Source organism: Vigna unguiculata, unplaced genomic scaffold (genome assembly GCF_004118075.2).
Source record: "Vigna unguiculata cultivar IT97K-499-35 unplaced genomic scaffold, ASM411807v1 contig_503, whole genome shotgun sequence".
NCBI lineage: Eukaryota > Viridiplantae > Streptophyta > Magnoliopsida > Fabales > Fabaceae > Vigna > Vigna unguiculata.
This window is the reverse complement of record NW_021011218.1, coordinates 36,946-64,652: the sequence shown is the minus strand read 5'-3', so window position 1 is coordinate 64,652 and position 27,707 is coordinate 36,946. Positions and strand designations below refer to the sequence as shown.

General features: G+C 38.2%; 1 protein-coding gene across 1 annotated transcript; it reads right to left on the bottom strand.

Annotated features, from left to right (window-relative positions):
• Window positions 1–21,711: 21,711 nt before the first annotated feature.
• On the bottom strand, window positions 21,712–22,333 carry LOC114172246. Its single transcript, XM_028056839.1, has 2 exons — window positions 22,236–22,333; window positions 21,712–22,096 (listed from the first exon to the last, which is right to left on the bottom strand). The coding sequence occupies exons 1-2, from the start codon at window positions 22,331–22,333 to the stop codon at window positions 21,712–21,714; spliced, it is 483 nt and encodes a 160-aa protein (XP_027912640.1).
• Between the last annotated feature and the right edge of the window lie 5,374 nt (window positions 22,334–27,707).

The window sequence follows — 27,707 nt, the reverse complement described above, 5'->3', positions numbered from 1 at the left end:
TGAAGAGAATTGGACCAAAGAAGAGTTGGGCTTGAAATTAACCTAACAACAAGAGAGAGAGAGAGAGCGCATTTGTGAGAGGATCTAGATTCTTCTTGCTCCAAGCTTGGTCACCAAGCTTCTCTTATACGCCTAGAAACAAGTCCCTTGTGACTTGCTTAGGTGGGAAGTCTTATGCGCATTTGATATCGCTGTCGTTAGGCGATCAAATTACCACTACTTTAGCAACTTCAGTATTGCCAGTTTGTAGTGAAGAAAATAGTTAGGGTTAAGATAACCCTGAGTCGTCTCACAACGAATACGGAATTGATCTCAAATATTTGATTCTCAAAAATGCAATTAAAACTAGCAACTATAAAAATAGGGGGTTTTGATATGCAAAGAAAATGACACGGACAGTTGTAAACACAGTAATAGTAAATAGGTCAATTCCACTGCTTTTTCCAAATAAGATTCTTCATTGGTTATCTAGAGATTATTGTTAAATTAATTATTGTTATTGATTTACAAATAAATCAATGTAAAGACTCAATTCATTTGTTGGCATCCTCACTTTTAATCAAAGTACAGTCTCAATTAAAAGTGAGAATTGTTAGATTGTCCATAGTAAATTTAATCAAAGTACAGTCTCAATTAATTTTACTATGCCTAATCATGTCTATTCCTTTGTTTCTTTACCAAATAGAAAACTTAATTAATCAAAGTAAAGTCTTGACTAATTTTAGTTAAAGTAATTACCTCTAATCAAATTAAAGTCTCAATTATTGGCAAAAACTTATTTAATCAAATGAAAGTTTCTAAACAAAATCAAAGTAAAGTCTCAATTTAATTTAAAAAACCTTTTAACTCATATGATTAGCAGGCATGTAGATTTAAAATCATTATTTTCTATTCAATTAAGAAGCAAAGGACATAGATAAACAAAAACCACAACAATAATCAAAATAACAAAACATATAAATTCATCTAACCTCAGAATCCATTTAAGAAATTACAGTGGAATCAACCCTAAAAGCTTAGCCCTCCATGGCTTTGATGGAATACATGATGATATGAAGGAAAGAAAATAAAAGAAAGAATGAGAGATGTGGTGGAGACGGTATCTGCCAAAACCAGAGAGTTCTAAGTGTCTAAGCTGTAAGTTGTAAATTGTCAGTCGTTTCTGCTCCCTTAAGTCTCTTTATATAGGCTTCCACTGGACTTTGGACTTTATCTGTCAGTTGCTAAAATCTTTTATTTTTATTTAATTAATTAGCAACTTAATTCCTGTCCAATTTCCAATTCTGCCCCTCTGATTTAACCATATTTGCAGTTTTGACCAGAGTTGACTGCTGACTTTGACCAGTTGACCAGAGTTAACCAGTTGACCAGAGTTGACCAGTTTGACTGTCCTATTAGATGCTGACACGTGGCGCAGAGTACTCTCTCTCCAGAATTAGGGTTTCTGCCCCTTCCTCCTTCCTCCCATGGCTGCGCGGCTGACGACAATGGCGGCTGCTCCGGTGGGCGCGGTGGTTGCAGGTGCGCGAACTGTGGTGGCTGGAGGCGCACTGCGACGGTGTTGCGGTGGTTGCTGTGTGCTCGCGGTGGCGTTTTGGTTCGCGGAGGTTGTGGTGCTGCTGCTGTAATGGAGGCGAGAACGTGCGCGGAACAGGCTTCGCGGAGCTTGCGCGATCTGTTGCAGGTGGAGAGGCGTTGCTATTGCTGCGTGGTGGTGCTAATTGTAGCTGACGAAGATGGTGCGTGAAGGCTGCTGTTGGACGCGAGAAGAAGATGGTGGCGCGCCAGTTTCCATAGCTGCTGCGTGAGGAAGAAGAACTCGCGGTGGCCGTTCGCTCCAGCAGCGTTTTCCGGCGTGTGTTCGCGATGCGTTGCAGACGGTGGTCGGAATGGTGAGGTAGATGGTGTGCTGCCATGGCTGAGGATGGAGATGCGCTGCAGTTGCGCGACCGGAGAGGATGATTGTTGTGGTGGCCGGCGAGACGTGAAGGTGCGTGGAGATGGAGGTTACTGTTTCCGGCGAGTTGCAGTGGTGGCCGGCGAGGAGATGGCGGCGGCGGCTGCCATGGTGGGTGGAAGGGAAATTAGGGTTAGGGTTTCATGTGTGAGATGGAGGAGATGATGACGTGGCAAGATCTGAGTGGTCAATTTGGTGAGTGGAGAATTATGACACGTAGCGGCTTATGGTTGGCTAATTTTAAAAGGTGGGGATTGCCACATGGCATAATCTGGTTGAGTGGAGTTTAAGTGGTAGGAGGGGTGCAACTTAGTGAAAACTGGGGGTGCAGAACAGGTTTTTGTGGTCCACTTGAGGGAGAAGTGTGCAAATAAAATCTGGGGGTGCATTTAGCTCCTGATTTATTCTTTTTCAGAATTTCTTGATTTTGGACTTATTTTGTAACTTTGAATATTTTAAAATCACACTATTAATTGACCAAAAATAAATTCCAGCTGCATTAACAAACGTTAGAATATCCAATAATATTTTATGCAACTAAAATCAATTTTTACGCCACTTTTACCAAACTTACTCAATAAATCCAATAATCACAAATCTTAATTAAATCAATCTTTAAGCACAGAAAATTCAATTAAATCCCCAAATTTAAATATTAAATGAGGGCAAAAATTTGAACTCATCACACACCCACACTTATCCTTTTGCACTCCTGGGCAAAATTGAACAATTTCAAAACTTTATTCTGAGGTCTTTTATTCCATATTTTCAGTGGATTAAAGAAATGAATACAAATGGAAACAGATCAATCTTCTAGAAATCATGTTGTCATGCACAAACAAATGGATAAAATTCTGTTTTTCACACATGAGTTAATCTTTTGAGTTTACAAGATAATCAAATATGAAAGAGAAACACTCAAGTCAAATGTATATTTTCTCACCAAGATTCGCTCAAGTGTTTTGGCTTGTGTTTTCACTCAAAATACCCATGCAAGTAAACACTCTCAATGCTTAGCAAGACTCTAATATTCACAGCTTTCAGAAATCATGCATTCAAAAATCATGAGGATTTTTCACAGGTTATAATGAGGCCAAGGCAAAGGTAGGAAAATCTTTAGGATTTGTGTGTTTTTGAAATAGTAAGGAAGAAAGAGTTATTATGGAGCATAGTTTCAAAAACAATCCTTTTTTTTTCTTTGTTTTTTTTTTCTTTTATCCTTTGTTGCTCTTTTTCAGACAGCAATCATTTTTCATTACAACACTCTGTCATCAACAATTATTTTCCTTTTTGCCATTTTTACAACTTTGTGGGGGAAATACTCACCCCCACACTTTATTCCTCAACCAATCTCAACATAATCCACTAGCTCCTTCTTTCTCCCTAAGGTAAGGAAAAACATGGTCTTTTTCTTTTTAAGGTTTAACAATATGCTCAAAACAAGAAAAAGAGGTTTAAGCTCAAGGGGCTACCAATGGATCAATGTCATGGTTAGCTTATTTGGCCAAGTAGCTAAAAACAAGAAATGCCTCAGTCATATCAAATCATGCATGTTCACCTAAGATGCAAAACAACAGAATCAAGCTAAACATTTGAGTACCAACAAGACATGAGCAAGTCACACAAGAAAAATAGGAATGACACACGGTAGTTCATCCTTACAATAAAGCTCAAAACTCACAAGGTCAAAAACTCTTTCACAAAAGATTTATTCCAGAAACTCTCAAATCAACTCAATTGGTAAATCACAGAAACAATCCATTCATAGCACATGACTTTTATTTTCCCAGAATTATGACCGTTCCAATTAGTAAATCAAATCCAAAAATCCAATGTCAATATGTTTTATTGAAAGCAGAAACTTTTTTTTTATAATAAAAACAAACAAAAAACAAAATTAGAAAAGAAAAAACAAAACAAATAGAAAACAAAAACAGAAAAAGGGGGAAATCTCCCCACACCCCCACACTTTATCCATGCATTGTCCTCAATGTATTCAATATGTATAAAATGCAAAGAAAAAGTATGAAGTGTACTTACCTCCTCAAGGTGGAAGGTATGAGGGAGAAGTCAAGTTCATCCCATCCATCGTCTTGTTCAACATATCTTGATTTTCATTGAATATCCGAAGACGATGCCCATTAACTTTAAAAGTTCTTGCTGAGGATTCTTCCTTGATCTCCACTGCTCCATAAGGGAAGACTTCTGTAACAATGTATGGTCCTTCCCAAGTAGAACGCAACTTACCACTCATGTGACCAAGCTTGGATTTGTATAGTAACACCTTCTGGCCTACCTTGAAATCCTTTCTAGCCACAAGCTTTTGGTAATGGAACTTCTTGGTTTTCTCTTTGTAGAACTTTGAATTTTCATAGGCTACAAGCCTAATCTCCTCTAGTTCTTGCAACTGAAGTTTTCGCTCATTTCCTGCTTCTTCCAAATCCAAGTTGCATGCTTTCACGGCCCAATAGGCCCGATGTTCAATCTCCACAGGTAGATGACAAGCCTTTCCAAAAACCACCCTGAAAGGTGACATACCTATAGGTGCTTTGTAGGCTGTCCTGTGCGCCCAAAGTGCATCATCCAATCTTGTGGCCCAATCCTTTCGACTAGGCTTCACTACTTTCTCTAGTATCTTTTTAATCTCTCTGATAGAGATCTCTGCTTGCCCATTGGTTTGGGGGTGATATGGTGTAGCAATGCGATGTGTCACCCCATACTTCTTCAACATGTTCTCAAGTAGCCTATTACAGAAATGAGTCCCCTGGTCACTGATGATGGCTCGTGGTATCCCAAATCTGCAGAAAATGTTAGACCTGACAAAACTCATAACAACTCGAGAATCATTAGTCCTTGTAGCTATGGCTTCCACCCATTTGGAGACATAGTCTACAGCAAGCAAAATATAAGAAAACCCAAAAGAAGGAGGAAAAGGACCCATAAAATCAATACCCCAAATATCAAATACCTCACAATATAGCATGGGTTGTTGAGGCATTTCATCCCTTCTTGTAATGGATCTGGCTGCCCTTTGGCACTGCTCACAATTTTCATATACCCTCTGTGCATCTTTAAAAATGGTAGGCCAATATAATCCACAATCCAACACCTTCCTACCTGTTCGTTGTGTGCCATAATGTCCACCAAAAGGAGACGAATGACAGAACTCAAGCACATGAGGTATCTCGATATCTGGAACACACCTCCTTATGACTTGGTCACTACCAATGCGCCATAAGATTGGGTCTTCCCAGATATAGTACTTTGCCTCACTTTTTAGCTTGATTCTTTCATATGTGGAGAAGGAAGGAGGAATAGCAGAAACAACCAAATAGTTAACAATATCAGCAAACCAAGGTTCAGGAAACATACCTTTCACAGCAGTCAATGCTAGGAGGACTTCATCAGGAAAGTCATCCTTAATAGGAATGTTATCTTCTCCATTTTCAATCCTGCTAAGATGATCGGCTACTAAGTTATGTGCTCCACTTCTGTCTAGAATCTTAATGTCAAACTCTTGGAGCAGTAGCATCCATCTGATCAACCTTGGTTTTGAATCTGCTTTCTTCAGAAGGAATTTTAATGCTGCATGATCAGTATAAACAATTACCTTGGAACCAAGTATATACGGTCTGAATTTGTCCAAGGCAAACACAACAGCCAATAATTCCTTCTCAGTCGTGGTGTAGTTAGACTGCACTGTGTCCAATGTTCTGGAAGCATAATATATCACATGTGATAGCTTCCCATCTTTTTGTGCAAGCACCACTCCTACTGCAAAGTTTGATGCATCACACATCAACTCGAACGGTAATGTCCAGTCAGGTGGCTGGATGATAGGAGTGGTGGTAAGCGCCTTTTTCAATGTATCAAACGCATCTTTGCACCTCTTTCCAAAGTCAAATACTACATCCTTTTGCAACAAGTTGGAGAGAGGGTTGGCTATCTTGCTGAAGTCCTTGATAAACCTCCTGTAAAATCCTGCATGTCCAAGAAAAGATCGAACCTCTTTCACAGAAGAGGGGTAAGGCAATTGTGAAATAATATCAATTTTAGCAGGATCTACAGATATACCATTCTTGGAAACAACGTGACCTAAAACTATACCTTGTTCCACCATAAAATGACATTTTTCAAAATTTAGAACAAGGTTAGTTTCTTCACATCTCTCCAAGACTCTAGCAAGATTAGACAAGCAATGATCAAAAGATGAACCATATACACTAAAATCATCCATAAAAACCTCAATACAATGCTCCAACAAATCTGTAAAAATACTCATCATACATCGCTGAAATGTTCCAGGAGCGTTGCAAAGGCCAAATGGCATTTTCCTATAAGCATATGTACCGAATGGACAAGTAAAAGTAGTCTTATGTTGATCCTCTGGGCAATACAAATCTGAAAATACCCAGAGAATCCATCAAGAAAACAGTAATGAGACTTACCTGCCAATCGGTCTAACATCTGGTCCATGAATGGTAAAGGAAAGTGGTCCTTCTTGGTGGCCTAGTTTAGTCTTCTATAATCAATACAGACCCTCCAGCTATTCTGAATACGAGTAGGAATCAACTCGTTCTTCTCATTCTTGACCACGGTAATCCCAGATTTCTTGGGGACCACATGTATAGGACTCACCCAAGTGCTGTCAGAAATGGGATATATAATACCTGCTTGTAGCAACTTGGTGACTTCTTTCTTCACAACCTCCATCAGTTGAGGATTCAGTCTCCTCTGAGGTTGCCTCACTGGCTTAGCATCCTCCTCTAAGAATATTCTGTGCATGCAGAAATAAGGACTAATACCAGGAATATCTGCCAAAGTCCAGCCTATTGCTCGCTTGTGATCTTTGATAACCTGCAATAGCTTTTGTTCCTGCTCGTTAGTAAGCAAGGCAGATATAATAACAGGGAGTTTCCCATCCCTCTCAAGATAAACATATTTCAAATGAGATGGTAAAGGTTTCAACTCCAAAGTGGGTGGCTGTTCCACAGATGGCAACATTTTACTGCCTAAGGTAATTTCAGCCACCTCAGCATCACACTTGGACGCCACAGAAGTATCAAATAGTGACATCGCGTCCTCAAAATCACCTGTTTTACAATTTTCTCTTTCGTCTAAAATTGAGCCCGAAATATTCGAAAAAGAAAAATCCAAAGAAGAAGAAAAACCGGATAAAACGTCCAAAAGTCCAAAAGCATAATTGTTCACTACATTACTCAATAAATCAATACAAAACAAAGAATGGTCTTCAATTGGGTGCTTCATGGCTTCTAGCACATTGAACTGCACCTTCTCATCTCCTATCTCCATAGTCAAGGATCCTGCATGCACGTCTATCTTGGTACGTGCTGTCATCATGAATGGTCTTCCCAAGATGATTGTGGTTGAACTCATTCCTTCATCATCCTTCATGTCTAAGATATAGAAATCTGCAGGAAAAATTAACTTGTCCACACGGACAAGCACATCTTCTAGCACGCCTGCAGGGTTAACTGTGCTACGGTTGGCCAATTGAATGACCACACCAGTAGACTTAAGAGGTCCAAGATGAAGTGAAGTAAAAACAGATAAAGGCATTACATTAATGGAAGCTCATAAATCTAACATAGCATTGTCAAACTTAGTACTACCTATAATGCAGGGAACAGAAAACATACCTGGATCCTTACACTTCTGCGGCATTCTGACTGCAGGCTTCTTAATTAAGCTAGAGACATTTCTTCCCATGTTCACTACCTCTTTGTCCATAATACGCCTTTTATGTGTACATAATTCTTTGAGAAACTTGGCGTATTTAGGAATTTGTCTCACAGCATCCAACAATGGGATGTTTATCTCCACTTTCTTGAAAGTATTCAGGATTTCTTTGTCTAACTCCTCCATCTTTTTAGTTTTTGGTTTCAAACGGTTTGGATAGGGAGGAGGAGGAGAATAAGGAGAAGAATTTTCAGAGGAAGTATTAGGGGATACCAACCTGGAGTTATCACTGGGTGCAGGCATCTCAGATGTTGCTTGTGTTGCTTCATCTAATCTTCCTCTTTCATTATTAGGTACAACTTCATTGTCCTTATCTTCATCTTCTTGAGTATCCCCAAGGCGTTCTATTTGCTTACCCGATCTTAAAGTAATAGCACTTACATTTCGCGGGTTGATTACAGTTTGTGCAGGCAAATTGCTCGAGCCTTGTTGAGACTTCATCTGATTTAACTCATTTGCCATTTGTCCAATCTGGTTCTCTAAGTTTTGATTGGTTGCTTCCATCGTCTGTTTCAACTCATTGATTTGTCCCTTCATCATGTCAGCCATCATTTTCATCATTGCCTCCATGTTTGAATCACCAGAGGTTGCCGCTGGTTGTGGTTGTTGCCTCTGTTGAGGTGGAACATAGACTTGTTGGTGTTGAGGCTGTTGATTTCCCCATTTCTGGCTGGGATATTCCTTCCAATCTGGGTTGTACTTGTTGGAGGACAAATCATGGTTGTATTGCTGCTGAGGTGGTCTATTATTGCCATAGATGTTTGCAGCATATGCCTGAGGTTGTTCATTGTCTAACGTCCCTGTCTCTTTTAACATAGAACAAGCCTCTGTAGGATGATTAATAGAACCACAAATTCCACATAAAGTAGAAGGGATAGGCTTTTTCTGTAAGTTTGTCAAGGTCCTTACCATGGCTGCTAAGTCATCCAACTTCCCTTCTAATTTCTTGTGATCTGCAACATATGAAGCTTCTACTCCATGGGTTCCCTTCAATAGAGTTATAGAATTACTCCTTGTGGAAAATTGTTGATGGTTCGACGCCATAGTTTCAATCAATTGTCTTGCATTTGTTGGCGTTTTATCCACCAATGACCCTCCACTTGCAGCATCTATCATTTGTCTATCCATGATACTCAATCCCTCATAAAAGTATTGAATGAGGAGATGCTCGTTTATTTGGTGATGAGGACATGAAACACATAACTTTTTGAATCTTTCCCAATACTCGTGAAGACTTTCTCTTTCTTGTTGCCTTATCCCATAAATATCTTTGCGAATAGCAGCAACTCTAGATGCTGGAAAACACTTTTCCAGAAATAATCTTTTCAGAGTCTCCCATCTTGATATGGAAAAGCCTTAAGCTTGATATGTTCCTCTGTCACTGTTGTAGGTCTCATGGATGAACAAACAACATGAAATTCCTTCAAATGATGGTACGGGTCTTCTCCTGCTAATCCATGGAATTTGGGTAAAAGATGGATTAACCCAGACTTAAGCTCACATTCTCCATCTGGATATTGGATGCACATGTTTTGTGTAATTGCTGCATTCGGTGAAGCCAACTCTCTTATTGTTCTTTCTTCCATTCTATCTTCTTGAATTTCTGGTTCAGGTGATGGATCAGAAGATATGTTAATCACCGGAGGTGATTCTAGTGGTACACTTTCAGTGGTAGGTTCAGATGATGGTGGTGCTCCTTCAGTGGAACACCTGAGTTCAAGTCTCCTACGTGATTTACGCAAGTTCCTTTCAAGTTCTGAATCAAGTTGATAAAATTGACCCGGATTGGCCCGAGTCATGCACTATGCAGTCCACCTGAAAGTGAAAGTGTTTTTTTTTCTTCCTATTCTTGTTTTGGAGAAGGATTTCAAGAAAGAAATGAGTTAAGATGTCGTTGGGTCTACTCCCAGGAAAGAGAGGTGCGTCACAGTGGACAACTTAAATACCAAGTCTTTCCTAGATAGAGTTTTCCAAACTAGTCTCAAAAAATTTCTTAAAAGAAATTCTTAATCAAAACAAAAATAGAACTTTGCTTGAAATATATTAAAATAAAACTAAAGACTACAAAATAACAAACAATATTAAACGTATATGCGTAAAATAAATAAATAAATAAAGAAATAAAAAATAAATAAAATAAGTAAAATAAATAAATAAATAAATAAAAACAGAATCAAAATAAAAGAAATACTAACCGTATTCCCCGGCAACGGCGCCAAATTTGATATCGCTGTCGTTAGGCGATCAAATTACCACTACTTTAGCAACTTCAGTATTGCCAGTTTGTAGTGAAGAAAATAGTTAGGGTTAAAATAACCCTGAGTCGTCTCACAACGAATACAGAATTGATCTCAAATATTTGATTCTCAAAAATGCAATTAAAACTAGCAACTATAAAAATAGGGGGGTTTTGATTTGCAAAGAAAATGACACGGAAGGTTGTAAACACAGTAATAGTAAATAGGTCAATTCCACTGCTTTTTCTGAATAAGATTCTTCATTGGTTATCTAGAGATTATTGTTAAATTAATTATTGTTGTTGATTTACAAATAAATCAATGTAAAGACTCAATTCATTTGTTGGCATCCTCACTTTTAATCAAAGTACAGTCTCAATTAAAAGTGAGAATTGTTAGATTGTCCATAGTAAATTTAATCAAAGTACAGTCTCAATTAATTTTACTATGCCTAATCATGTCTATTCCTTTGTTTCTTTACCAAATAGAAAACTTAATTAATCAAAGTAAAGTCTTGACTAATTTTAGTTAAAGTAATTACCTCTAATCAAATTAAAGTCTCAATTATTGGCAAAAACTTATTTAATCAAATGAAAGTTTCTAAACAAAATCAAAGTAAAGTCTCAATTTAATTTAAAAAACCTTTTAACTCATATGATTAGCATGCATGTAGATTTAAAATCATTATTTTCTATTCAATTAAGAAGCAAAGGACATAGATAAACAAAAACCACAACAATAATCAAAATAACAAAACATATAAATTCATCTAACCTCAGAATCCATTTAAGAAATTACAGTGGAATCAACCCTAAAAGCTTAGCGCTCCATGGCTTTGATGGAATACATGATGATATGAAGGAAAGAAAATAAAAGAAAGAATGAGAGATGTGGTGGAGACGGTATCTGCCAAAACCAGAGAGTTCTAAGTGTCTAAGCTGTAAGTTGTAAATTGTCAGTCGTTTCTGCTCCCTTAAGTCTCTTTATATAGGCTTCCATTGGACTTTGGGCTTTATCTGTCAGTTGCTAAAATCTTTTATTTTTATTTAATTAATTAGCAACTTAATTCTTGTCCAATTTCCAATTCTGCCCCTCTCATTTAACCATATTTGCAGTTTTGACCAGAGTTGACTGCTGACTTTGACCAGTTGACCAGAGTTGACCAGTTTGACTGTCCTATCAGATGCTGACACGTGGCGCAGAGTACTCTCTCTCCAGAATTAGGGTTTCTGCCTCTTCCTCCTTCCTCCCTTGGCTGCGCGGCTGACGGCAATGGCGGCTGCTCCGGTGGGCGCGGTGGTTGCAGGTGCGCGAACTGTGGTGGCCGGAGGTGCATTGCGGCGGTGTTGCGGTGGTTGTTGTGTGCTCGCGGTGGCGTTCTGGTTCGCGGAGGTTGTGGTGCTGCTGCTATAATGAAGGCGAGAACGTGCGCGGAACAGGCTTCGCGGAGCTTGCGCGATCTGTTGCAGGTGGAGAGGCGTTGCTTTTCCTGCGTGGTGGTGCTAATGGTAGCTGACGAAGATGGTGCTTTTCCTGCGTTGCTTTCTTGATTTTGGACTTATTTTGTAACTTTGAATATTTTAAAATCACACTATTAATTGACCAAAAATAAATTCCAACTACATTAACAAACGTTAGAATATCCAATAATATTTTATGCAACTAAAATCAATTTTTACGCCACTTTTACCAAACTTACTCAATAAATCCAATAATCACAAATCTTAATTAAATCAATCTTTAAGCACAGAAAATTCAATTAAATCCCCAAATTTAAATATTAAATGAGGGCAAAAATTTGAACTCATCAAAGTCACACTTGCCTTATGCTCTCTTTTTGGCTCCAAATACAACATTCTAGATCCTTTTTCCCTCCATTTTTCTAGACCACTTGGCTCTCCTTTTCTACTATAAATAGAGAGCTTAGGACCTGATGAAGGATTGACTCCAACCAAGGATGGAGGCACATGCTTAAGAAGACTAAGCATGTTTAGAAAGGAAGTTCATTAATCCTTCATCCCTTCATTTGTGTTTGTTATTTTTGATTCCCTAAGTTGACTTAGTTGAATCAACTTTAGTTGACTTGTTGACCTTTGACCAGGTTTGACTTGTTGATTATAGTTTACTTGACTTAAGCCAACATGCTAATCTATGTTTATTTGATTTGTAGGTTAATTAGGAGTAAGAAAGCAATGCTAGGTGGCGCATGGTGATTGGGGAGCATAAATGATGTGGAGGAGAGAGTTAAGCAAAGGGCATAAAGCATAAAGTAAAAGCCATGAAGCAAGTGTACCTATGTAGCTTTGGTCTCCTTTGTTTTTAGCACACTTTGGCCACTTTTTGGAGACATATGAGACACATTCTTTGTCTCCTTTTGTGCTAGAACGAAATTAGCCTTGCACACACCATAGTTGGCTCTTTTGTCTCTCATTTTTGTAACCTTATTTGACCTAGTTTCTAGAAGCTAGGGTTAGGTTTTTGTAGAGACATCCTTCGGTATCTTTTATTTGCTTAGAGGCCCCTAAACTCTTCTATATAAGGGATGCTCCTAGACATGTAAAAGGCTTGAACATTTTGAAGTAAAAACACTCTTGTGTCTCAACCATTTGTGAGAGTTTCCTCCCTAGGGAGTGAATACTTTTAAGCCTTATCTTTCATAGCAAGTGGCGGCACACATCCACTCATCTTCAAGGTTGCCATGGCTTCTAGCCTAGCCTTGTAGTGGCGTGCTTCTCACATTTTTACCATTTCTTTCCTATCCATTTTATGTTTTCTTATTCCTTTTATTTTTCTTGGTTTTCTATGGTTTATGTGCTTTCCATTTCCTTTTTGTTTTGAATCAATCCATCATCTTCTTCTCTTGAGCTTTGTGAAAGGAACCTTCACATCTAGATAGCTTGCTATCTTAATGTCCAGTGGCGATTTCACTTAGCTTTCTTAATCAACTCACACCATATTCAATAATCTTAAAAGGAAACAAGATAATCCTTCATTAGGACCCTTGTCTTTCATTCATGAATATAGTAGAGAAACTCTGTTGAGATGACTTCAGACTCCTCTCTTTTTGTGAATCAACTTAGGCTAGAGTTCTCCTTCTTGGTTTCCTCTAGCCCCCTTCCTTGAGTGTTGGCCCAACCTCACTTGAGATTTTCTCCAAACACCATTGTCGCACCACTTCTCCTCTCATCTTCTAACTTTCGCACCTCCATCCTCCTCCATGGAAGCTTCATCAATTTCGCATGGCTTCTCCTGGGCTTCCTTACTTTTGAAGATGGACTCATCATGTGGTATCTAGAGCCTTGGTTGATCAAGCTTGATGTCAAGAGATAAGTTCATCTTCCTTGTGGTTTTCTTTCAATTTTCTTATTGTTCATTACTTCCTTTGATTGTCTTGTTGTTTTTTTTCTTCTTTTCACCTCATTGGTTATATGGTTCTTATCATTGTTCCTTTGGAACCATTCGGCCATTGTGCCTAAGAGCTCACCATGGTGAATTTGTGTGCCTTTTACATTTTCGTTTGAGTCTTGTTCATTTTCTATTTCATCTATTTGAGTCATTTTAATTTTCTCATCCATATGTTTTGTCTAGAGTAATGTGTAGTTCAATTATGTCTTAAATTCCTTTGTTTAGCTTTCCGTTATGCTGCTGTTTTGCTGCTGTATTGCTACTGTTTTGCTGCTGTTTTTGGTTCATAAATACACCTTCTCTTCTCCCTTGGAGCCTTGGAAATGAACCTTCACATCTAGATAACCTTTGTTATCTTAATGTCCAGTGGGAATTTTCCTTGTGCTTGCTTAATCACCTAAGTTTCATTTTGTTTCTAGTGTGCTTTATGTGCTTTTAATTTTTGCATTTGAGTTCATACTTGTTAATTAGTTCTTGGCAAGTTCTTTAGAGTTAAATTCCATTATGTTTCATTGAGTTTCATAATCTTCTTTTGATTCCTTTAAGTTTCCTTCTCTTTTGTTTCTATTAAAATGCAAATGATTAAGCATAGTGTGGTGGAGATTCTAATTTGTGATTGAAACTAACTGCGGTAAGAGCTATAAAAAAAGAAAGAAAAAGAGCACAAAAAGAGTACAAGCAAGTGCCAAAAATAATCAGAAGAAAAGATAAAAAGAAAGTGGGAAAAGAAGTACACTAGAATCACTACCATCACCTGAGTTTGAGAGCATTTTTCTGTTGCATTTTACTGCTGTTCCAGTTCTGTCTGTCTGCACACTTTCTGTATTTATTTTATCACAACAAATTGGCTATTGAAAATGTCGATATGATTTTTTCTTCTTGTAGCTAAAACATAGACGAAAAAAAGAAAACAAAAATCATTGAAAAATTTTGAGAAATGAAAAAATGATAAATCGCTGAAGTAGAGGCTGAATTTCACGTTTTTGGACTGGCAGTGGCTGAAAATTCAAATTTTGTGCAGATTTCTAGCTTCTTTTTGGTTGTTTTTAATCCATTATGGTGTCATTCTTTAGATAATTCATTTGAGTGCTTAACTTGTTTCTTTGCCTTATTTCTAGTTTGTCTTTCTTTGTTAAATCTTTGAGTATGTTTCATCTATATTCCACTTCAGTTTAGCTCTTCTTTCATTTAAGCTTTTCTTGATTTTCCTTATTGGCTTCTTTGGTTTGGTGTTACATTCTTGGTGGAAGATTTCTTTGGAGGTAACCAAATACTCAAGGTAACATCCTAGGAGGTGGAAACCAAAGTGGAACTCCAAGCTACAAGTGAAGTTCACAAAGGAGAAAATTCAAAGCAAACACTTGAGTGAGACAAAAGAAGAAAGAAAAGAGTGGAGTGAAACACTTGAAGACTTTTTAAGTTTGTGCAAATTTGTGATTGTATTCATTTGAGTTGTATTTGTTCAAGTTTTCTTTCTTGTATCTCTTTAGACTAATTAAGTGTCTTGGGGGGAGCCTTAGGTGTTCTCTCATCTCTTAATTAGAATCTTCTTAAATAGTAAAAGCGCTTGTAGACGGTGAGTGTGTCTTGCAACATCAAGCCTCACCAAAGTAGGTCGCATAGTTAGACTCCAATTTTTTGTTTTTGTTGCTTAATTGTTACTGTGTGTCTAATTCTATTTTAGAAGTTTTGTGCAATATTCTTTGCATTACTTTGGCAAGGAAAGACTTGGTAAGTAAGCAATCCAAGTGATTCACCTCTCTATCCTGGAAGATAATTCAAGAAGTTCGTTATTTACTTCTTCTTTAGAATTTCTTAGTTAGCTTTTAGTAATCATGGCTAGTCAACCCTCCCTACATAGTGCAAGTGATTATGAGGATTCAATTCATAGTTTAAAACATGTTTCTCAACAATTCAAATCACTTGAACTATGGAGACAAGAAGAAGCAATTTACAAGGTGAAAGATCAATTGGAAAGAGATGGCCAAATTGCTCTCTTGGAGTAACAAATCAAAGCTTTAAAGAAAAGAGATGAGAAAATCCAAAATAAGCGAAAAAGTAGGAGTAATTCTAGCAAAGGGTCTACAAGTGGATCTTCAATATATGGGGAAGAGGAAGGATTAAGATTAGGACAATATTATCAACAACCTTCCCACATTCAGAGGCAAAGAAAAGACCCTACTCCTAGAGAAGTTAAAGTAGACTTGCCTCACTTTCAAGGCAAGGATGATGTTGAATCTTATTTGGATTGGGAGATGAAGGTTGAGCAACTCTTTGCTTGCCATCAAGTTAGTGAAGAAAGGAAAGTGCCTCTTGCTACCCTAGGCTTTCAAGGGTATGCTATGTATTGGTGGACTTCTATAGTCCAAGAGAGGCTAAGAAGTCATGGACCTTCAATTGAATATTGGAATGATCTTAAGTCAACCCTTAGGAGGAGACACATTCCTTCCTACTACAATAGGGAGCTCATGAACAAGCTCCAAAGACTCCAACAAAGAAATATGTTTGTGGAAGAATATAGACAGAAAATGGAGTTACTTATGATGAGGGCGAAAATAATTGAGTAAGAGTCCATTACCATTTCTAGATTCTTAAGTGGCTTAAACCTTGATATAAGAGATAGAGTTGAGCTTCTACCTTACAAAGATTTGAATGAATTGGTGCAAATATGCATTAAGGTAGAACAACAAAATTTGAGAAAATCTTTTTCAAAAAGAAATCAAGCTCAAACTAACTCTTATGTTAAGAAAGATTTTAAGAAAGAAGAGAAAAAGGAGGAGCCACCTAGGAATCTAGGAAAAGGTAAAGAAGGGAATGCATCATCACACACTCGCACAAGTGAAATCAAATGCTTCAAATGTCTTGGTAGAGGTCACATAGCATCTCAATGCCCCACCAAAAAGACCATGATTCTTAGGGGTGTTGATAGATATAGCAGCCAGGATGGAAATGAAAGTGAGAGTGGAAGTGAGGAATCAAACGAGTCTAATATAGAAGATGCTCACCCTTGTGATGGGGACCTTTTAATTGTTAGAAGGTTCCTCAACAATCAACCTAGTCCACAAGCACTAACACAAAGAGCGAACATATTTCACACAAGGTGTAAAATTTTGGAAAACACTTGTTCACTAATTGTGGATAGTGGCTCGTCTTGTAACTGCTGCAATACTAGGTTGGTTGACAAGTTGTCTTTGACTATCTTACCTCATCCAAAACCTTACAAACTTCATTGGCTAAATGAACATGGGGATTTGGCATTCAAACATCAAGTAAAGGTCAAGTTTTCCATAGGGAAATATGAAGATAGTGTGCTATGTGATGTAGTACCTATGGAAGCTTGTCATATCTTATTGGGGAGACCTTGGCAATTTGATAAGAAAACCATGCACAATGGTCTCACCAACGAGATTACCTTTAGTCACAAGGCTAAAAAGTTTGTTCTTCATCCTCTTTTGCATCACAAGTGGCTGAGGATCAACTCCAAATGAAGAACAAAAGAGAAAAAGAGAAAGATGAGGACAAAAAAAAAAGAAGTCCTCGAAAAGTCCAAAAGCTAAATAAAGATGAATCTGAGGCGGGAGAGATTGGTGTTCCTTCTCCCAAGGTCATTCAAAATGAGAACATTTTAACCATGAAATCTTTAAATCAAGTTCTCAATGTTGAACAACCTTTATGCCTCCTGCTGTGTAAAGGAACACTCACATGTACTGCCACAACTCTTGAGCTTAAGAATCTACCTCCTAAAATTGAAAATCTTTTAAAAGAGTTTTAGGATATATTCCCTAAAGAAGGGCCTATTGGGCTTCATCCCTTTAGAGGAATTGAACATCAAATAGATTTAGTGCCTGGGGCTAGTCTACCAAATAGACCAGCCTATAGGACAAATCCTCAAGAAACAAAGGAGATAGAGTCTTAAGTCCAAGAGTTGTTGGAGAAGGGTTGGGTTCAAAAGAGCCTTAGCCCTTGCGTTGTGCCTGTTTTGTTAGTACCTAAAAAGGATGGGAAATGGAGAATGTGCTGTGATTGTAGAGCCATAAATAACATCACCATTAAATATAGGCATCCCATTCCTAGGCTTGATGACATGCTTGATGAATTGCATAGGTCCCTCATGTTTTCTAAAATTGATCTAAAGAGTGGTTATCACCAAATAAGAATCAAAGAAGGTGATGAGTGGAAAACCGCTTTTAAGACCAAATTTGGATTATATGAGTGGTTGGTGATGCCCTTTGGGCTTACTAATGCACCTAGCACATTCATGAGAATAATGAATCACGTTCTTAGAGAGTGCATAGGAAAGTTTGTCGTTGTCTACTTTGATGACGTTTTGATCTATAACAAGAGCTTACATGAGCACATAGAACATCTGAGGTCTGTCCTTACCATCCTTAGGGTAAATAGTTTGTTTGCAAATAAAGAGAAATGCACTTTTGTGTAGATAGTGTTATTTTCTTAGGTTTTGTAGTAAATAAAAATGGGGTCCATGTTGACCCTACAAAAATAAAGGCCATCCAAGAATGACCTACTCCTAAAAATGTTGGAGAGGTTAGGATCCATGATTTGGCAAGCTTTTATAGGATGTTTGTTCCTAATTTCTCTACTTTGGCTTCACTCCTCAATGAACTTGTCAAGAAAGATGTATCTTTTAATTGGGGTGAAAAACAAGAGTCTGCTTTTCAGCAACTCAAGGAAAAGCTCACCAATGCACCCATTCTAGCTTTACCAAACTTTTCAAAAACCTTTGAGCTAGAGTGTGATGCATCTGGTGTAGGAATAAGTGTTATGTTGTTGCAAGGAGGTCACCCAATTGCTTATTTCAGTGAAAAACTTCATGGTGCCTCCCTCAACTATCTCACCTATGATAAGAAGTTGTATGGCTTAGTTAGGGCCCTTTAAACTTGGGAACACTACCTTGTGTCCAAAGAGTTTGTCATTCATAGTGACCATGAGTCGCTAAAATATTTGAAGGGCCAACACAAGCTGAATAAAAGACATGCTAAGTGGATGGAATTCTTGGAACAATTTCCTTATGTGATAAAGTACAAGAAGGGCAAAAGTAATATGGTGGCTGATGCCTTATATAGAAGACACACTTTGTTTTCAAAATTAGGAGCCCAAATTCTTGGATTTGATCACATTCCAGAAATGTATAATCAAGATTTTGAGTTTTCCTCTACTTATGCTGAGTGTATGGAAAGACCTCAAGGAGGTTTCTATGTGAATGAGGGGTATTTGTTTAAAGAAGGAAAAATTTATATTCCCTAAGGTTCACAAAGAAAACTCCTTGTTCAAGAAACACATGAAGGGGGATTAATGGGTCATTTTGGGGTAGAAAAAACCCTAGGTCTTTTAAAAGAGAAATTCATTTGGCCCCATATAAAGGCATTGTAATGGATGTATCCCATGCTTATAATCTAAGTCTAAAACAATGCCTCATGGATTATACACCCCCTTGCCTATTGCTTCTGCCCCTTAGGAAGATTTTGAAAGGATATCACATTCACCATTCCATTTCTTCAAGATCTTTGTCTACTATGCTAAGGTAAATTTTGAAAGGAAACCACAAATCTTGGGATGAATACCTTCCCCATATTGAGTTTGCCTACAATAGAGTGGCTCATAGGACTACTAAGATCTCTCCATTTGAAGCTGTTTATGGCTTTAATCCTCTCACTCGTATGGATTTGTTACCACTTCCTACATCTTTTGATTTCATTCATAAAGAAGGGGTGGCAAAATCTAATTTTGTTAAGAAAATGCATGAGAGGATTAAAAGAAAAATCCAGCAACAAACTGAGAGGTATGCTAAGTACAACAATAAAGGGGAGAGGGAAATGATTTTTGAAGAAGGGGATTAGGTGTGGCTACACCTTAGAAATGATAGATTTCCTAAGAAAAGGAAGTCTAAACTTAGCCCTCGAGGTGATGATCCCTTTAAAGTGCTGAAAAGAGTCAATGATAATGCATATAGGCTAGAGTTGCCTGAGGAATATGATGTACATGCCACCTTTAATGTTGTTGACTTAATACCTTTTGCAGGTGGTACAAATGACGAGGCATAAGTTTCAAATTTGAGGACAAATCCTTCTCAAGAGGGAGGGGATGATGAGATGCCTCTAACCAAGGGACCCAGAACAAGAGCTATGGCTAGGAGGATACAAGAGGAATGGGCCTCCAATGCATATACAAGGCCTAAGACAAACTTTACATGGGCCAATGAAGATGTGAAGACCTAGCCTAAGACTCTTTGTAAATATTAGAATAGGGCTTATTTTTGGGCCTTGTATTTTGGGCTTTGTAGAATAGGGTTTTTGTTTGGGCCATGTATTAGGCCTTGGAGGGTTTTTGGGCTTTGAAGAGAATTGGACCAAAGAAGAGTTGGGCTTGAAATTAGCCCAACAAGAGAGAGAGAGTGCATTTGTGAGAGGATCTAGATCCTTCTTGCTCCAAGCTTGGTCACCAAGCTTATCTTATTCGCCTAGAAGCAAGTCCCTTGTGACTTGCTTAGGTGGCAAGTTAGACTTGCCTCATGCTCTCTTTTTGGCTCCAAATACAACAGTCTAGATCCTTTTTGCCTCCATTTTTCTAGACTACTTGGCTCTCCTTTTCTACTATAAATAGAGAGCTTAAGACCCTTGTTTTTTCATTAATGAATATAGCAGAGAAACTCTATTGAGATGACTTCAGACTCCTATCTTTTTGTGAATCAACTTAGGCTAGAGTTCTCCTTCTTGGTTTCCTCTAGCCCCCTTCCTTGAGTGTTGGCCCAACCTCACTTGAGAGCTTCTCCAAACACCATTGTCGCACCACTTCTCCTCTCATCTTCTAACTTCCGCACCTTCATCGTTCTCCATGGAAGCTTCATCAATTTTGCATGGCTTCTCCTGGGCTTCCTTACTCTTGAAGATGGACTCATCAGGTGTTCTGCATGCTCCTCTTGAGTCCTGTAATAGATAAGTATATCGTCTATAAAGACCACGATGAATTTATCTTAGAATTGACGGAAAATTTTGTTCATGTAGTCCATAAACACCGCTAGAGCGTTGGTCACACTAAAAGGCGTAACCATATACTCATAGTGTCTATACCAGAACCTGAAGGCTGTCTTCTGCACATCATCAGCCTTCACCAAGATCTGATGGTATCCTGACCGCAAATCAATATTCGAGAAGACGGATGACCCATGCAACTGATCCATCAAGTCATCAATTCTCGAAAGCGGGTATTTGTTCTTGATGGTTATGTTGTTTAACTGTCTGTAGTCCACACACAGACATGAACTCCCATTATTCTTCTTCACTAGCAACATTGGTGCTCCCCATGGCGAAGTACTTGGTCGAATGAATTGTTTCCCCAATAACTCCTCTATTTGTTTCTTGAGTTCCACTAACTCCGCCGGAGCCATATTATACGAAGCCATCGACATTGGACCGATTCCTGGCACCAGATCGATAGAGAATTCCACCTCTCTACTGGGAGGCAACCCTGGCACTTCCTCTGGCAATACATCTTCAAATTCCTGCACCATTGGTATAACCGACATCCCTTCCTTCTCCTCTACCTCCATGCAAGCGAAGATTATGAAGCACTGCGTGCCACTCTGAACCTCGTTCACCACTCCCTGAGGAGATACCAATTCAGGCTCCTCTAAGTCGGGAAATAACAACCTCTTCTCTCAACTGTCTATAAGAACGCGATTGGCAGAGAGCCAATCCATCCCCAAAATTACCTTCAACTCTTGTAGAGGTAGGCAAATTAGATTTACTTTGTACTTGCATCCCTATATCTCCACCGGACACTTAGCACACAAGGACGACGTCCTGACCAAACCCGATGCCGGGGTAGATACCGCAAGCTCACACTGCAGCTCGCACACCGGCAGACCCAAACGTTCCACACAAGCATTTAACACAAAAGAGTGTGTCGCTCCAAAATCATACAATACACAACATGTCTTTCCAACTATCACATAATCACCTATAACAAGGTTACCTGAGCTAGCAGCCTCCGCTCCGGTCATGGCATACACTCTGCTTGTCGCCTGAGGCCTGCTGCCTTTATTCCTCTACTGGTGCTGGTAGGTAGTCTGAACTGGAGGGTGTATCGCTGCCCTAGCAAGGTTGGGGCAGTCCTTCCTAAAGTGGCCCTACTTGCCACAATTGTTGCATCTGCGGTAACCCTCCATGAGTGGGCAGGCACTCCTCAGGTGGGGACCTCCACAAATATAACACTATACCTAGCCCTGTTGAGGGAAAAAGTTCCTAGACCCCCCCAAAGTGGCCCTCTTTGCCACAGTTATTACATCTACAGTAACCCTCCATGCGTGGGCAGGAGCTCCTCAGGTACCCGACCCTATTGAGGGGAAAAGTTCCTAGACTCCTGAGGCTGATGGTGAGGTCTGTCGTATGGTCTCCTCCGCTCCTCATGTTTGGGCTTGGACCTAGATGGTCCACCTATCCTTTGTGGCTGCTGTGGATGCTGACCTTCCACCTCATTCTTCATCTTTTCCATCATTCGTGCTTTCTCTACCAGTGCAGCAAAGTCCTTGATGGATAGACGGGCTACCATCAAGCGGATGTCGCCGCGGAGGCCATTCTCAAACTTATGGCATCTCCACTCTACATCGAGTGGCAAGGTGTAGAAACAAATGAGATGCTTGAACTTTTCAGCATAGTCTGTCACAGATTTCCCTCCTTGGGTCAGTTGGAGGAATTCCACCTCCTTGGCATATCTCACACTGTCAGGGAAGTATTCCGAGAAGAACTTCCCCTAAAGGCCTCCCAAGTCATAGGCTCTCCTCGCTCCTCCATGATGGACTTCATGCTAATCCACCAATATTCAGCTTCTCCGATGACCTTATAGACTACAAAGCCAACCTGTTATCTGCTGGACACATCTTCACGTCGAAGATTCTCTCCAGGTCCTTCAGCCATTGATCAGCTGCATCTGGGCTAGTCTTCCCGTTGAATTTCATTGGATGGTGTTTCAGGAAATCTTCCAAACTCCACTCTCTGATTGGCGGACGTGGCTTAGGACCAAACACAGGGGCAGCCGCCCTGTTCTCCTCCAATTGGCGGAGGGCCTCCATGTGCTGTCAGTGGGCATCCTTAGCAGCTACCTTAGCAGCCTCCATCGACTGCATTACCAGCTGTTGCTGCTCAAGCGAAGCTGCGTGTCGCTGCATGGATGCTTCATGTTGCTGCATCATCGCCGTGCTTTGCTACGTCATGGCAGCTACCATTGCCTGGATTGCTCTAGTGATATGTGACACATCGCCTTGGGAGGATTGCAGAGTCCTACGAGAAGGTGCCATAGTTCACTAGCATACAGGAAATCACTTGGTTAGGCTTGATAAGACATGAATTCAATTGAAAACACTCAGAAAGACACAGAGAAAGCTCAGCGGACATCCAAGTCCACAAACCTAAGGAATGACTGCTCTGATACCATAAATGTAACGCCCCATTTAATTTAACAAACGAAATTAAAGGAAGCATCACACTAAATAATATTTTAGCGTAGTCTCGGAGTTTAAACACCACTTCTTACCACCCAAGGCACACTACGATGCCCTAGAAAAAACAAGTTATAAAGTTTACTAGAATCATATAGAAATATAAACGACAAGCTAATACATGGGCCATGGCCCCAAACAAAAGTCCAACAAGAACATGAAGTCCAGCCCAAGTAGACTATGCAGCGAAATCGTCTCTCTCCCGTTGACCACGAGTACCTCTCGCATTTGCTCCCATCAATAAGTTGATGATCATCGCAAGAGTAGAAAAGCAACATACAAAGCAATCAAACAAGCAAAGGGTAAGCTAGAGCCAAAAAAATTTATCATGCAATCAGATATACTTTCACAGTCCAATATACATACATCACCCAAGCATGTTATGACCTTCCAATCAATACACTAAGACTCGACTCGACTTATCCGAATACATATAATCAGGTCAGATTCAGTAGATGCTTGCACTTGTGGTGGATACCTCTGCTCACCCCTGAGCTGCTCACCCCCGAGCTATGCGTTACAAGTGTTACGATGAATCAATCCCCCTCACACAAGGTTAGCCCTTAATGAGTTTCAGGCCTCCTACTACTCTCACCACAAGATTCAGTCTGCTCTAAGTGAGACTAACTGACCCCTTAGAGTGTCAGGGTGCGATCCTTACCTTGAATCCTTACCAAGTTACATATATAGGGCACTACCAGGGACACCCACTAACAAGAGTCATGGAAATTACGTCCCGACCACTGAAGCACAACCCTGAAACCTCACCTAGAGATTTCAAGGAATTACGCACTGACACGTACCAAATACATTCAAACAACCAAATAATAATAATCATGCATTCAAACCTCACGTCAACATTTGTAACCCCTTTCAGTTCGTATTCCATGTTGAACCCACGCCATCTCATTGTTCCAGTTTCATCAATATAGAGTCTCATCTCATACCAATATCATTGCCATTTAATATCACCTATCACATTCACTTTACATACCAAGGTCACACCAACATATCAATCCAATTCATATCTACATATATTCCATTCCATTTCTCATACTTCATACTTAAAACATATCAATGAATCACCTAAAAAATTTTATAGTACCCAAGTGAAGCAAACAGCGAGTCCTACAATGCATTTCGCTCAAGCTAGAAGCCCTCGCTCAAGCGAGAGGGGTTCCCTCGCTTAAGCGACAGGCCCTCGCTTAGGCGAGATCGCGACAGAGCCCTCCCTCGCTTCAACGAGCCCACTCCCTCGCCTAGGTTGCAACTGCAGCAACACACCTCGAGCTCCCACGCGTTCTCGCTTAGGCGAGCATCTCTTGCCTGAGCGAGATAGTACCTCGCTCAAAACTAAGACCCTCCACCTGAGCGAGAGCTCGAGCACGAGCTGGGGTTTGTTCTCTGCAAGTCTCGCCTAGGCGAGACCGGGTTGCTTGGGCGAGAATAACAGGTATCGCCCACTGTTCATCCTGCAACAACTACACTTTTCCTACCTAAACAATAGCATCAACCAACACATGCATCCACAATAGCATACAAGCTCAGAAATCACGAAACAGAAGCAAAACAAACATCGATCTCAACAAATAGAAAGGTTTCTAGCTTCCCTTACCAGGAAAGGGTTAGCCAAACAACTCCGACATTATAGCGAATGAGTACGAGCACTCCCGAAGCAGATTTAAGATCTGAGGAACCCTAACATATATGAGGCACGAGATTAATTACACAGAGCCCTAACAAGAAACACGAAGAAGTAAACCCTAGAGAAGGATTTACGGTTGCTCTATGAAGGTTAAACCGACTCAAATCTGACTGAACTTCAGAACCCTAGAGAAGGATTTACAGTTGCTCTATGAAGGAATGTAGAACTGTTTCTGCAAAGTGAAAGGGGATGGAGCATTAGGGCAGACTTAGGGTCTGTTGCCCCTTTGGGCCAGCCCTTAGGCCCAATAGTTTAGGGTCGCCTTTAAAAATAAAAGGGCAGAATAAAAGTGGGTTTTACACAAATCAAACATATATAATGATAATTTTTAATTATTTTTAAAATAAAGGACAATTCGGTAATCTTGTTTTTCCTTGATTTAAATATAATTTTTAGTCTATCACATCCAACAAATCACTCACAAATATTAGCAAATTTATTCTAAATCCACCCTCTTTCACCTTTAATCCACTTAAAGTGAACAACACAAACTTCACTGTAATCTACTTGATGTCATCCTCTCCCTCTCCCTCCAATCAACATTGAGGGAGAAAGAGGGCGAAAGAAGAGGGAAATTCTTCTATTTTTAAATCATCTATGTTATGTCTTTGTTTGAGGATGATATCAAGATTATAATTATATCTGCAATTTATTTTGCTTAATTATGAAAATGATGTAAAAATATGACTTTTAAAATTATTTTTACAAAAATTATTAATAACAAAATTTGAAAATTGTACTAAAATACGGTTTCAAAAGTAATTATTAATTATAAAATTTTTATTATATTATTTTATAAATATTTTTTTTAAAATATTTTATTTTCATTCATACATATTAATTTTTTATTCTACAACAAATCAAATTTATACAATGATAATTTTTAATCATTTTAAAATAAAGGACAATTTGGTAAACTTCTTTTTTCTTGATTTAAATATAATTTTTAATTTATCACATCCATCAAATCACTTACAAATTTTAACAAAAATTATTCTAAATTAATGCAAATTTGGACTACAGGATTAAAAATGGCTTATTAAGAAAATTAATACAAATATTATTTGTTAATAATTTATTAGATATCTTTAAATAATTAATTTATTTTATTATATCATAAATTATTAACCAAACGATATTTGTCAATTAGTTTAGATCTCTCCAAATATCTTTGAATATTTTTCTTTATCTTTATTTTAAAAGATATTTGAGAGGTTTTAGCAACTGAAAAACCTAGTCCAATTCTTATATAAAGAGACCAAGGGAGAAGCAGAAAAAAAGTTCGGCACGTCGAAATTGAGGAACCCTTAGGGGGACCTAATTTCTTTTTCTCTTTTTTCTTCTCTCTATTCTTCTCTCTTTATTTTGCATTCATGGAGTTATAAACTTCTTGGGTTGATTCCATTGTAATTTCTTAATTGGATTCTGAGGTTAGATCAATTAATTTCTTTGTTCTTTTTATTATTGTTGAGGTTTTCATTCATCTATGTCTTTTATCTTTAAATTACGTAAGAAGTAATGATTTTAAATCTATATGCATGTTGATCATATGAGTCCAAGGGTTTTTAAATTGAATTGAGACTTTACTTTGATTTTATTTAGAAACTTTCATATGATTAAATGAGTTTTTACCAATAATTGAGACTTTACTTTGGTTAAAGGTATTTACTCTAACTCGAATTAATTGAGACTTTACTTTGATTAATTAAGTTTTTTATTTGGTGAGGAGATAAAAGAATAGACATGATTAGGCATAGTAAATTTGATTGAGATTGTACTTGAGTTGAATTTACTGTGGATAATCTAAAAGTTCTCACTTTTAATTGAGACTGTACTTTGGTTAAAAGTGAGAACGCCAACAAATTAATTGAGACTTTACATTGATTAATTTGTAAATCTATAACAATAATTAATTGAGCAATAATCTTTAGATAACCGATGATGAATCTATTTTTAAAAAACAATGGAATCAATCTATTTTCTTTACTATTGTTTTTATTTCTTTTTATCTTTTAAATTTTATTTCTATCTTTGTTTATCTTAATCCCCTATATTTTATAATTTTATTTGACTAACTCTTGTATAGTTTTATAAGAACTAACTTGTTAAAAATCAATTCCGTGTTCGTTGGGAGACGACTTTGGGTTACTTTACCCTTACTAATTTGTTGACTACTTTCTTAACAATACTGGAGTTGTTATAGATAAGTAGTATTAATTTGATCGCGTCAACGACAGCGTTGTCAAATTTGGCATCGTTGCCGAAGAACACGGTTAGTATTTTTATCATTTTAGTTCTTATTTTTATTTTTATTCTTTTGATTTTATTTTTTATTTTTGATTTTATTTTTATTTTTATTTTTTGTTTATCACTAACAGTTTTTTTTCTCAATTTTTGTTCTAACATTTTTTTTCTTTAGTTATTTTATTTTATTTTATTTAGTTATTTTTTAGCATAGTTTTTGTTTGAGGAATTTTGTTTGGAAATTTGTGAAACTAGTTGGGAAAACTTTGGCTAAGGAAAGACAAGGTACTTAAGTTGTCCATTGAGACGCACCTCTGTTTCCTTGAAGTTTACTCAACAAGCTTTCAACTTATTTCTTTTCAGAAAATTTCTTTCAAAAATGCAAAATAATTTTTCATATGAAAGTAATCAACATTGTAGTTTTCAAATGGATTACAATTGCTATCCACATCAACCACGTGATTCTCAGCAACAAATTGTCACACCTACTTCTGCACTTGATATATGTTGGTTAACTTTACGACAATTTAATGATCTATATCCTAGATCATCTTTTTTGGGATATGAGCAACAACCATATTCTGAGTGTCCACCTCAGCAACCATATATTCTAAATAGTTTTCAGCAACAATATGTACCACCACAACAAGTTGAAGCAACGTATGGACCATCCTACAAGGAAGTTATGATCTTAATGGGTGAAGTTATAGAGAAATTAGAGTCCATAGATGAAAGGTTGCGAGTTGATCAAAGATGCAGAAATATTGAGCAAGAGTGTTACGAAAATAAGCAAATATTGTGTTATATGTTGAGGGATGCAAGTAAGATGGACGAACCAAGTGATGAGGATATGAGTACAAATGATCATTTTCAAGAGTAAAATTG

Bases quoted from the DNA above. Each gene is read 5' to 3' on its own strand.
- LOC114172246 (XM_028056839.1), bottom strand. From the start codon at position 22,333: ATGAAATTCAACGGGAAGACTAGCCCAGATGCAGCTGATCAATGGCTG. The intron at 22,097-22,235 runs GTTGGCTTTGTA...CTTCCCTGACAG, and splicing joins ATGTGTCCAGCAGATAACAG to TGTGAGATATGCCAAGGAGG.